This window comes from Cervus elaphus, chromosome 4 (genome assembly GCF_910594005.1).
Source record: "Cervus elaphus chromosome 4, mCerEla1.1, whole genome shotgun sequence".
Lineage (NCBI taxonomy): Eukaryota > Metazoa > Chordata > Mammalia > Artiodactyla > Cervidae > Cervus > Cervus elaphus.
This window is the reverse complement of record NC_057818.1, coordinates 36,925,318-36,937,953: the sequence shown is the minus strand read 5'-3', so window position 1 is coordinate 36,937,953 and position 12,636 is coordinate 36,925,318. Positions and strand designations below refer to the sequence as shown.

General features: G+C 45.1%; 1 protein-coding gene across 2 annotated transcripts in view; it reads right to left on the bottom strand.

Moving 5' to 3' along the window:
- Positions 1 to 51: 51 nt before the first annotated feature.
- Positions 52 to 12,636, bottom strand: part of TANGO6 (transport and golgi organization 6 homolog) — a 174,280-nt gene continuing 161,695 nt past the window's right edge. For both annotated transcript variants that reach the window (XM_043898918.1, XM_043898919.1), the window contains exon 18: positions 52 to 785. In XM_043898918.1, the coding sequence (XP_043754853.1) occupies positions 609 to 785 (177 nt within the window). In that variant the 3' untranslated portion in view covers positions 52 to 608. The remainder of the gene's footprint in view (positions 786 to 12,636) is intronic.

Here is a 12,636-nt window from a genome sequence, read left to right as displayed (position 1 = left end):
CTCAATGCTACAGCTTTTCATCTCAATAGCAGAGGACCAGATTCAGACCTGTTATTCTTTCCAGCTGAGATTATTTTATTCCATTTCTGCACATTTTGATAACAAATTCTTTTCCCTCCCTACCACCAGCTATATCTCCATCCTCTGAAATGCCACCTGAGCAGCCAAGGATGACTAGCCCTGGCTGTTCCTCATTATAAAAGGACCATCACCAGGGAAGAATATCAGATATGTGATAGGTGAGTGGTCAAGTCTATACTCAAGTCGTAAAAGAATGGTTAGTTAACCAAATTCCATCGGTTGTGTTAAAAAATATACTTCCATCAGGTAGATGTCCTTCTCTGAATGCTACGGGACAGTGAAAAATGTTCAGATCAATGAGACCTGTAATATCTTCTATTGGTACACACTTTAGGCTGGATGCAGTGTGACTAAACAGATGATACAGGAAGGCCCGCATGAAGACACACGTGACCAGAGACAGAAAGCCACCTCCAGGAGCAGCCTTGTTGCCAGCTCCAAAGGGGCAGTGGGGCCACCTGCTGGAAGGCCTGACACTGCTCAGGCTCCTTGGTCCCTCTGCCTCCTCCGAGTCCTTCGAGGCTGGTCTATGGCAAGACCGTGATCTTTTTCTCCAGCTTCTGTGGAGGAAACAGGAAGTTTCTCATGATCTCATCCAGCTCTTCCAGGGCCAGCTGGGCATGAAGCCTGGCCACGTCATCGGGCTCCAAACACAGCACGTGCTTCAGCAGGTGGTAGAGATCCTTGAGGACATCCCTCAGCACCTGGACGAGAAAGACAGAGTCAAGGCCATCTGTCTACTGTGCCAAATTTTCTCTGAGTGACCTAAGTGCCTTCTCCTATCTGAGGCGTTCTGGGAGGAAACCCACAGGCTCCTTTAAGAAGATAAAAAGTGGTCCTCTCAGGTGGGAGATGGGAGTGGGGCAGCTGTACTGAGATAGGCTTCCCTTTGGGTTTCTCACACACTCTTGACCCCTTACCATACCACGCTGGCCTTTGTGGTTGCTACTCCCTTTTAGCTACTGACCCAAGTAGAGATCCCAGACCCCTTCCTTCAGTCCCAAAGCATGGCACCAACCTCAGGACCACAGGCAGGCAGTACTGCCCGATGCAGGTGTTGTTAGCATCCTCCCCCACCAACTCCCACAAAGCCCTCTGTGACACCCACAGAACTGGCATCTAGCTTATGAAACCCAGGGAGCTATTCTTTGGCAACCATGCTTTTCCTTGCCACTCCTTTAAAAATTTTCCACTAGTTTCATTCTGGTGCAGTTCTCTCAGCCACTCTGTAACTTTTTTTCAACTCCAACTCTGCAACCGGAAACAAGATAGGACTCCATAAACACAGACCCATTTCTTCTTGTCCAATACTCTGACCTGATGGTCTCATATGGAACTGGGAAGGTGCCAAAGAACAAAGCACCTCCTCCTAGGAGCTTCTAATTTTGTCCCAAATCCTCCTGGCTTGGAAGTCAGAACTTCTAGCAAGAAATGGGTTCTTCTAGCAAGAGGGCAGGGGAACTCAGTATAAGGGGACTTAGGGATCATTTGGTCAGACGAAGGACTGAAGAGTCCAGGTCACAGTGGATCACATATCTTGTCTGCAGCTACTTGCAAAGTTACTTCTGGTCTAGGACTCTTTGCCTCAAATGCTACATTTTTTGGTTCAGGTACCGTACTAGATATTTTCTTTATATTATCTAATTTTTATGCCAGTCGTAAAAAGGGAAATTATTAACCCCACTTTACAGATAAAGAAACAGAGTCAATTAGAGAGTTAAGTAAACTCCCAACATTTGGCTAAAGAAAGGAGGAGCCAGTTTTTAAACTTTCAGAGTCTGTGTTTCTTACCTGTTTATTTTTATTGAAGAGGTAATACAGTATAAAGAAGACCATATTAAAAAATAAGTCTCTCTTCTACCAAGACTCCTAATTTCTCTTCTCAGAGGATATCATTCTTAATTGTGCGAAATATTCCAGGTGTTTATAAGCATATATATGTGTGTGTGTGTGTGTATATATATATATATATATATATATATCTGCCTTTTTTTCCCTTCCCCTTTTTAAAGCACAGAATTATATGCTACACTGCTAAGTACCATGATTCCCACTCCACCGAACGTATTTTGAAGATCTTTTCCTATTACAAAAATTATTGCAATAAACATTCTGATACCTAATCTTTGCAGACATGCACAAGTGTATCTGCAGGACAAATATCCAGAAATGGAATTCCAAGGTCAAAGGGTAATGTGCAGTAAAAATCTTGATAGCTGGCCAGAGAGGTTGTAATAATTTATATTTTTACCTATCACTTTGAAAACTCCTATTTCCCCATATTCTCATAGGTACTGCAAACTCTTTGCTAATTAAATTAATGGAAAAATAGGACCTTGCTGTTTTAAACTTGCATCTTTCTAATACGTAAAAAAAGAAATAGGAGAATGGAGAAATTCTTTCATTCTTTCGCTTCTATGGCTTTCCATAAAGATCATGTAATAAATATATATATATAATAGCTTATATACAATAGACACAGATTATCTCTGCAAAATACTGGTTGCCTCCAACAAGGGAAACTGGAGAGAGATTGGGGGGGGGGGGATTATATACCCTTTTGTGCCAGTTTAATATTGTATTTTATGAATATATAATCTATTAAAAATAAATATGCCTTTTTTGAACTGAATTAACTACTAGACAAAGATTTTCCTAAGGCCACTTAATAGGTAAAGGAGACACAGAACCTGCTTTTAAAAGCTTACCCCCTGGTGGTGAGTCTGCTTACCCTCTGGTGGTAAAAGAAGGCAATACAGAACAGAACATGGAAAGTTCCTGAGAGCAGAAAGTATGTGAAAAGAGGTTTGAGGAAACAGAGGTCACATTTTAGGAACAGAAAGTGAATTGGAAATGGTGAACAAAAATGATGGGAAATGGTTAATTCAGTGGGTATCGAGTACATTTATATCTATGATATAGTTAAATTTATCAATTTTGGGGGTGGATCTGGCCCCCATGGCCTCCTGAATGTTCTACACAAGTACACTAAGCATGTAGCATCACACATCTTGAACTTGCTGAAGAACAGAAGATGAGGGACTTCCCTGGTGGTCCAATGGTAAGACTCCATGCTTCCAACGCAGCGGGCCTGAGTTCAATCCCTGGTCAGGGGATTATGCTCCAACTAAGCTCCCATAAGCCGCAAATAAGCTCCCTTATGCTCCAACTAAGAGTTCGCGTGCCTCAACTAAAGATCCCACATACTGCAACTAAAAAAAAAAAGATTCCTTACGCTGCAACTGAGGATCTGGGGCAGTCAAATAAATAAATTAATAGGAAAAAAAAAAAAGAATAGAAACAGAGCCGTTCCCATCATTTGATATTCTTGAACAGCATGGGCACTGGGGAGTGGAAGGAGCTAGGTAGGGGGTGGGGGACACAAAACCAGCTCCCCAGGCCACCTGCTGGTCTCCCTCTTGTCCCTGGGCTCCAGCTGTGTAGGCCTTCTTCTTTCCTTGTCTGAGCAAAGCCCCTCCCCAGCTCAAGGCCTTTGCTTATGTTGTTCCCTCAGCCTGGGAGACCACTTTTGCTCTCTCTTCACCTACAAGTCCTCCTCACCCTCAGCCTGAAATGCCATATCCTAGCTCCCACCTAGCTAAGTCTTTTAGAGTTGTGTCTGTAGCCTCTCTCACAACTGCAATTTAAATACTCACTGTGTAACTAAAAATATATTTTCCTCACTAGCTCACACTGCTGATGCTGATGCCATGTCTCGCCTTGTACACTCTGGTGCAGTCTCAATGCCTCATGGATTGACTGGCACATGGCAAGTATCTAAAAAATATTTATGAGTGAGAGAAGGCACACATGCATGCTATTCCTGTCTAGTCTGTCACTTGGTAAAAGCCAGAAATTCCAAGAACATTCACTGAAACAGTGTCATGAAACCAGGCCTGATTCACAGGTGTGTGACCTGTGCAGCCACACAGGGTCCCATGATCAAGAGGGCCCCATGCTTGGTTTAATGGTCTGCTGCTGCAACGTGACACTTAATAACTGCATCTTTGAGCTTGTATTTTATAAGTGAAGTTCAAGAGGACACAGGAATCTGATGGTGAGCAGAGGAGACCTGCCCCATACGTGTTTCCCCCTTTCCTGCCGGTGCCCCCTGAGCTCTGCTCTGATGCACCTACATGAGGGAGTTCAGCTAGTCCTGAAGCCTCTACAGGGGAGGGTCTCTGTTACATTCACGACTGAAAAGCGAACGCACTGAAAGCCTGGACAGGCCACACTTCTGTGGAAACCACCACTTGCTTCAAACATAGCAAGCAGGCGACGACTTTCCAAGAAACATGGATGAGGAAGGAACCCATCATATCCTCTGCATGGATTCCCCACGTTAGCCAGCCATTTATGCTGAAAATGATGACAGAGAAGGAAACAGGACAGCCCACAGTTCTTGTTCTTTCACCTTTTTCTTATCCATCAGTAAACTGAAGATAAAGGGTGTTGGTAAGATGAGCATGTATCAAGATGTGAAATAAAAACAGTTAATTTTGTGCAGACTTTCCACTGTTCTGCTCGGAAGGAAATACATATGCATGCACCAGCTACAGAATACAAATTGTGTAATTGTGGTGATCCCACATATAAGTTAAACATGTGTGGGTTTAAATGAGTTAAACATCTGAAGTTGGCATCACACAATGTAAAGATGATCAGTAAAATAAATGCTAATGGTCTAACACATAAAAGGTTCTCAACTTAGAACAGTGTTAACAGCAAATAATAAACCCCTTGACAAGTCAAATGACAGAGAGACTGTGGAAGAAAGGAAAACAACTTGAAATATTTAAAAACCCTGAACAGTACTTTCTCCTTGTTTTTTTTTTTAACAAGTGACCCTGCATTTTCATTTTGCACCGGGCCCCACATATTATGCACTTGGCCCTACAGACAACTCTCTCTGCTCCTTGCCCGATGTCTCAGCATTAAATGCCTGAATCCTACAGGCAAAGTCCACAAAGATGCCACCCCACCTCTGCCACGCGGTTGTCTCCTGACGTTCTTCGGAGCTGCTGGGTCATGACGCGCAGGTGTCTGACTCTGGAACTATCACCTGCTGCCCTTTCATAACCTAGCTTTCTCCTTCCCCAAGGTTGCCAGTGTGAAAAGGAGAAACGATTCTGGAAAGAGGATGACTCCCCACAGTGACTGCCTCATGCTTACTCACTCATTCAATAATCGTTATTGAGGGCCTACTTCGTGTCCAGGCAGTGTGCTGGTGATAAAAGGTGAATAATGTACAAGCCCTACCCTCCGGCAGCTATAGCCCAGCAGGGAGGCAGACACGCACACCAGTGTGATCCTCAATCTAAGAGATAAGTGTACGTGATTCCACGGAAGCAAAGGAAGTTATTTCTGCCTATGGAGGTGAGGAGGAACATTTCCCTGCCATGCGGTAAGGTCTTCGCTCTGACTTATTTGTAGCCAATGGGTGGCACCACAGAGTGGCCAGGGGAAGTTTTACTGTCTGTCCCCCCTCACCCTCAAACCACCTCAAATAAACGCAGAGTCTAAGCAAACTAGCATGCCATGCCTGTTTGTGAATAAAACTTAAAGACAAATCTCCCGACACCCTCTTCAATGGATTATAGCCCAGTGTCTCTTATACAGAGATTCTAGTGCTCCCATTGTTTATTATAAGGTCATCTCTTTTTCTTCTTCTTTCACCTAGCCAGAGATACCTTAGAGATTTTTTGCTAGAGCCTCCTAACGGGAGATTTGGACTGACACATATACACCACCATGTGTAAAACAGAGAGCTGGTGGGAAGCTGTGGTATGCAGCACAGGGAGCTCAGCTCACTGCTGTGTCATGACCTAGAGGGGTGCGATGGGGAGGGTGGGCGGGAAGTCCAAGGGGGAGGGCATATACGTATGCACACGGATGACTTACTTCACTGCACAGGAGAAAACTAAAACAACACTGTAAAGCAACTGTATTCCAATTTTAAAAATGGAAGACAAGAACAAAGTAAGATGAGCTTTTCTTTGTTAAAAAGGAGAGTTCTAAGGCATTCTGGTAGCTAAGGTGCTTTTTCTTTTCCGGTGTGGGTAGGAATTTTTTCTTGGCACTGCTGTGTCCTTAAAACAACAATAATGCTTGTGCAAACACCACTTCATACTTCAGGGGTGCTGAGTCCCTTGTTATCAGTTACCGGATCTCCTTTTTTAGGTAACTGTGTGTTAGGAAAAAGACTCCTTCTTAATTAATGGGTCTGTCTTAGCAACCCACCCTGAGACTTCTCCCCAGTCCCTATAGAGCTGAGGATCCCACACATTACAGGACTTCCTCTGGACTCCCCAAGGATCAAAGCTTTCCGCCAGCCAGGGATTGTCACCAAATCCCATGGATCAGGGGCTGAATACAAGGAGAGTTCAAAGGTAAAGTTACTCACAGGAGCCTCTGTGGTGGGCAGGATATAGGCAATCCCACAGAGGAAACCTCTCATTAAGAGTTCAACACACCTGCTCTTCATCCCCCCAAGCAGCAAGGCCCTAGGACTCTAGGGAGAGGTGGTGGAGGGTGCGAGTGGGGTGGGCCAGGGATGGCTTCAAGAAGTACCCAGATTCCTAGTCTAAAAGCTCTTTGGAAATGGATGGGGTTCAGGTGCTTTTAAGAAAAGAATTTAGAGTGTGGGTGCAACACACACACTTCCTCTCCTCCCCCTCCACCCTCGCCTTCCAGGGGTCTGTTCCCTGGAGCAGACAAAGCGGACGCTTCAGGGACACAGGCAGCCTTCAGGTTAGACATGGCTTAGAAAAGCCAGATGAGGCATGACCCACCGAAAAGGGACTGTGTGAGCAAAAGACTGCCTTGGGCGCACAGGTGCCTTTTCAATGGAAAACCAGGAAAACTGTTTGCCTCTTTCAATGAGCTTGACCCCAAACACACCCAGAGTGGTGGTTGTATCTCTGTGTTAAGATCAAAAGAAGAAATACAGGGCGAATAGCTCTCTTCAGTTTAATTCCTAAGCTTATTTATATATTTGATTATAAAGACAATATAACCACAACCCAGAATATCTGGGAAACAGAGGAAGGAAAAAAATGTCTCTAGTCAAACTACCTCTCTAACGTAAACTCCATGAGTAAATACATTTAGCAATTAGTATTCATTTACATTTTAAAAGTCACCCTTCCAGGTGATTTTACAAATGAAACTAAAGGAAGTGAAATTGCTATTCTTTTGTATTATTATGTGAGATCAATAAGACATACAAATGGCCAAAGATGAGACATTTACAGAAATAAAAATTTCAGAAAGCGTGATCTAGAGGAGAACTTTCCACCTACATTTTTGTAATATTTAAGGCAAAAATGGATTACTAAATATGAAAGGATTAAAAAGTTAAACGCTAGCACACACTAACTGTATTTAGAAATTCAGTCTTCTATAGAGCTAGAAGAATTGTGATTCCTTTTGTGGTTAAGAAATAAGTGCTGGGCACAAAGACAAAAGCAGAGAAAGAACAGGGAAGTCAGATATTGAAATAAAAGGCAGGAGCTGACATGAGAAACAAGTGAACTGGAGTTGGTGGCTGGATACTGACCTGGCAGACAAAAAAATTCTCTGACTGGGGCCCAGAAGAGGAGGAGACCCCAGGATCCAACTAGTTCTGTTTAAAGACAGGCTGAAATAAGCATCAGGTGTGGCATGAGGAAGTCTGGTCAACCTTTGAGAATCCTCTTCTTGACCCCTGTGCTTCCATGTTAAAACTTCCTTGCTGTCCAGTGACTAAGACTGCATGCTCCCAATGCAGGGGGCCCAGGGTCGACCGCTGGTGAAGGAACTAGAACCCACTTGCCACAATTAAGGGTTTGAATGCCACAACTAAAGATTCTGCATGCCAAAACTAAGATTAAAGATCCCACATGATGCAATTTGGCCTGGTGCGGCCAAATAAATTAAAACCAAAAACCAACGTCAGCCTAATGTCTGAGGGAAGTGAGTGAGATCAGAAGAGACTAGTTATGGGACACAGTCAAGCATCAACAACAGAGCACAAGCTGGCCAACATTTCCCGAACTGTGTGCAGGAGACTGAGGTCAGCCAGCTGGGTGCTGAGGGCCGGCTCCAACCCTCAGCAGCTCACCACTGTCTGGGGGAGACAGACGTGCAGAGTCGAACCTAATGGTCTGCTGGCAGGTGGACTGGGTGAAGTGAATCCTGGCACCCCAATTACCAGCTGGGGAATCCTGAGCAAACCACTTGGGCTTTTGGAACACCAAAGATTTCCTCTCGGGATGGGAATAACACTGCCTCCTTTTAAAGCTGCTGTGAGAATGACTATCTGTAACGATCCAAGCGCAAGGATTTGCATGTGGTGGCGGCTGCACAGGTGATCCAGTGACTAAGACTCTGAGCTCCCAATGCAGGCGGCCCAGGTTCCATCCACAGTCAGGGAACTAGATCCCGCTTGCCGCAACTCAATTTCTGCATGTTGCAACGAAGACTGAATATCCTACGTGCTGTCCAACTAAGACCAGGTGCAGCCAAATAAATTTTAAAAAATACTGCGACTTCTCTGAGGCCAGTCTGTGTCCATCTTACTGCTCTTGCATCACTGAGACTGCAAGCAGAGCCTGGCAGGTAATAATCTTTAAGGAACATAAGAATGAATGAACATGTGATAACAACAACTAATCTCCACATAGTATCTATTATGTGCCAAATGTGGTTCCAGGCAATTTATCTCTAGTAACTCATTGAATCCTCACAACACCACGAGAGAGGTACTATTATCTCCAATTTGTCCACACAGCTGGTGACAGCAGGAGGCAGGATTCACACCCTGGCTGTCTGGATCTGAGTCAATGCTCTTTATTAACCACTAGATTATCCTGCCTCTCCAAGTGGTTATTACTTTGACTACTATGGAGTGGGGAACATAAGCACTCCTATGTTCCTATTGCCTACCTTACAAGTTTACTGTGAGAGCAAAAGAGATAATGCAGCTGAGGGCACTTTGCTATCACAGTGTGGTGATCAATAATTCAAAATATCAGTGGTACTATTACTCTGACATTGAGGCAATTGGATTTACCACCCAGGGGCTAAGAAAATAAGGGGAAAGGCTCAGCTTTGAAGATGAAAAATAGAGAGCAGGAGCCAAAGAAGGAGCTGAATAAATGGAGGAGATGTCCGGAAACAAGGGGAGGGCGGTAAGAGAGGGGAAACGGGTCTGATGCAGTCTGAGCATGGGATCGGGGCCAGCCTCAGGCTCTGGTGGTCGGGAACACAGTGCGCACCCTGCACAGAGCTTAGAGTACCAGCAAGGGCTCTTCTGGTCAAGCAGAGAGCAGCCCAGCTCTGAGGCCTCCCTCGGATAATGGGCAGGAAACAAAATAAAGTGGGGAAGCAGGACGGAGGCAGACAATCTGAACCTCACTGAGGAAGTTCGGTCCAAAGAAGGATAAATGCTTTACTGATAAAACCTAAAACTTCACTTTGATGGCTCTATGAAAAAGAAATCAGGCCCAATTCAAACAGAAAGACCTGGCTTTTGAGACACTTCATTGAAAAGCGCTGGGTGCGTCAGCAGAGAAAGACAAGATTACTAATGGCTGAGAGATTCCTATTTGTGCCTGACAGATCATCTCAAACATGCTGAAGTTCAGGGCGGCATTCTTATTAATGCTGGAGGTTACTGAGCTTTTCAAAACCTTTTATTCTTAAAGTATTTTTCTCTGCTAGGCCTAGAGATAAATGGCATTTTTATCCTTTCTGGGAAGGGCATCTCAAGTGCAAGGTGGAGATGGTGGGAAGGGGGTGAGGGGGTATCAGGTGTGATTTTCATCGAAAAATAAGGGGAAATTTGTAACTAGTGATGTGCTCAGAACGCTACAGGGATGCAGACAGGCTGGGCAGTTGAGGGGCAAAGACTAAGATGGGCTTTACGGTGAACCCCTGGGAGAGGTAACAGTTCAGGGATCCTAAACAAAAAGTAGGCACTGGGGCTGTTCACTCACTGTGGCAGGGACTGGAGCAGCCGCCGCCGTGGCGCTAGGAGCAGCGGTGGCAGCATCTCTCAGAATGTCTTTAAATAGCAACCTGAGGAAGGCAGCAGTTTTCCTACATCCCCACAGGCACGGAAATAGAACAAAGAAGGCAGGAAAAAATGGCCGGAGGATGTGCAGAGGCAGCAGACTGCTGCTCACAGGAGAGGAGATGGGGCGCTTTGTCTGTGGAAGGGGATTACAATCCCAGCTTTCAAACTGTACTCAATTACGGCATCTGGGGGAAAGGGGCTTCATTTTCCTTGGCCCTCGAAGCTTCCCATGCAGACACCCTGCCGAGGGAGCACCAGCCTGCTCCCTTTCTACACTCATGCTTCCCACGTGGGATCAGACAGCGCCTGTGAAGGCTCACTACTACCATTCACTGAGTGTTTACTAGCTTCAGTCACTGTTAAGCCATTCATGCGCATTATCTCATTTAATCCTATGAGGTAGGTGCTTTGAGGCCCAGTTGACAAAATAGGGAAAGGGGATGTAGAGAGGTTTAGTGATTTGCTCAAGGACACAGCTAGAATTCAAACTTGCATCCATCAGGTCTCACTACAAACCCTGCTCTTACTAGGAAATCCAACACACAGGCGGATGCTCTGGAGAGAATCTGACCTTTTCCCTGCACTTTCAAAGTAGCTAATTTGGATGAGGCCTGGCTAGGGAGGAGGAACAGCAGCTGGGTTCCTGGCTGACTGCAGGTGGTAGGCTTCCTCTGGGGCACTGCTTAGCTTGGGGCATCTCACAGCACCCCCAGGCTCCTGTGGCTCACACAGCCTCCTGTCCAGCTTGACTGGCCATCAGGGAAGTGCAGGCCACTCTCCTCAAGGTAGCAGTCCTCAACTGTTTTGGCACCAGGGACCAGCTTCGTGGAAGACAGTTTTTCCATGGACTGGGGTGTTGGGGGATGGTTTCAGGATGATTCAAGTGCACTACATTTATTGTGCATTTTATTTCTATTATTACTACAGCAGCTCCACCTCAGATCATCAGGCATTAGATTCTGGAGGTTGGGAACCCCTAGTTAGAGGGTCTGCCTAGTGGAATTCAGGCTTCCTAGATGGCTCAGGGGTAAAGAATCCATCTGTCAACGCAGAAGACGTGGGTTCAATCCCCGGGTTGGGAAATCCCCTGGAGGAGGAAAGGGCAACCCACTCCAGTATTCTTGCCTGGAAAATTCCAAGGACAGAGGAGCCTGGTGGGCTACAGTCCATGGGGTAGCAAAGAGTCAGACACGACTGGGCGACTGAGCACGCATGCACACACACTAGTGGAATTCAGTGCTCTGTGCAAGATGCCTCAGGAAGAAAAGGTTAGAGAGTTACACCAAAAGGCCAGAGAAAACCACAGTCACTGAAGTCCTGGCAGGGTTGGTAGTATGTGTTCATATATACACGGCATGGACTAGAGCAGAAAAAGCAACCTGCCCACCAATGCTTAAGTATTGCTACACAGCCCAGACTCTGCCTCTGAGCAACACCACCATTCTAACAGTGATTCTCCACCTCTGCTGCAGATTACAATCCCCTGGAGAACTATTAAAATGTGTGGGCCCCCACTTCACACCTAAGAATCAGAATATTAGGGGTATGAGGTTAAAGGCTTAAAAGAATTTTTTTTTAATTTCTTTTTATGCTCCCCAGGTGACTCTAACGAGCAGCCAGGATATAGCGATTCAACATGTGAGGCAAAAATACTGGGTGTTGCTGTTGTTGTTTAGTCACTAAGTCATGTCCAACTTCTTTGTAACCCCAAGGAGCAGGCTGCCAGGTTCCTTTGTCCACGGGATTTCCCAGGCACCCCATGAAATTTTCCCAGGCGTGGGTTGCTATTTCCATAGAAGACATGTCATGGTTTCCAAAGAAGGCTCACTATGACAATTTGCCCATGAAAAATCTAAGTGCCAAGAGCAAGGGTGATGTGATCAAGACATGACCTGTTGCACTTTATAGAATTTTCTTAACTATCAACTACTAGATTTTGCATTTTTTAGCAAGGGGACTGGGTGAAAAACATTTTGATCCACAAATTAATACTGCATCTTTTTTTCCTGAAATATTTAAAAAATTTGTTCTTAAACATGTACATTAGAATACAATTCTTTTTTATTTTTTGAGTGCAACTCTGAAGACAGAGGAAGTTATAGGCTCCCCAAAAATGCATTCAGCTGCCTCCATTACTAGGTTAGCTGTAATTATGGCAAAAAACCTCTGCTCAGATGGGAGAAATTAAGGAAAATACATATGCTACAATTTTGACAGCAACGTACACACACATACACACACTCACTCACACTTGTGTGTGTGAGTGTGTGAAGCCAAGTTTTGAAATGCAGCCAGTTCTGGTTGCTTGTCAGTATGCTTTCTGTCACCGTGCCTCAAGACTCCTCCCAGCTGATCTGGGGACAGCATGTCTACAACCCAACTGCAATGAAAACTGTAGGCGTTTCTGAGTAAGGAAGGTAAAGCTCCCTCCTAACGAGAACACCTATTTGGGCAACTTCTGATCTGGGGAAAGGTGAACACTGGAAAAGTTAGGAAGC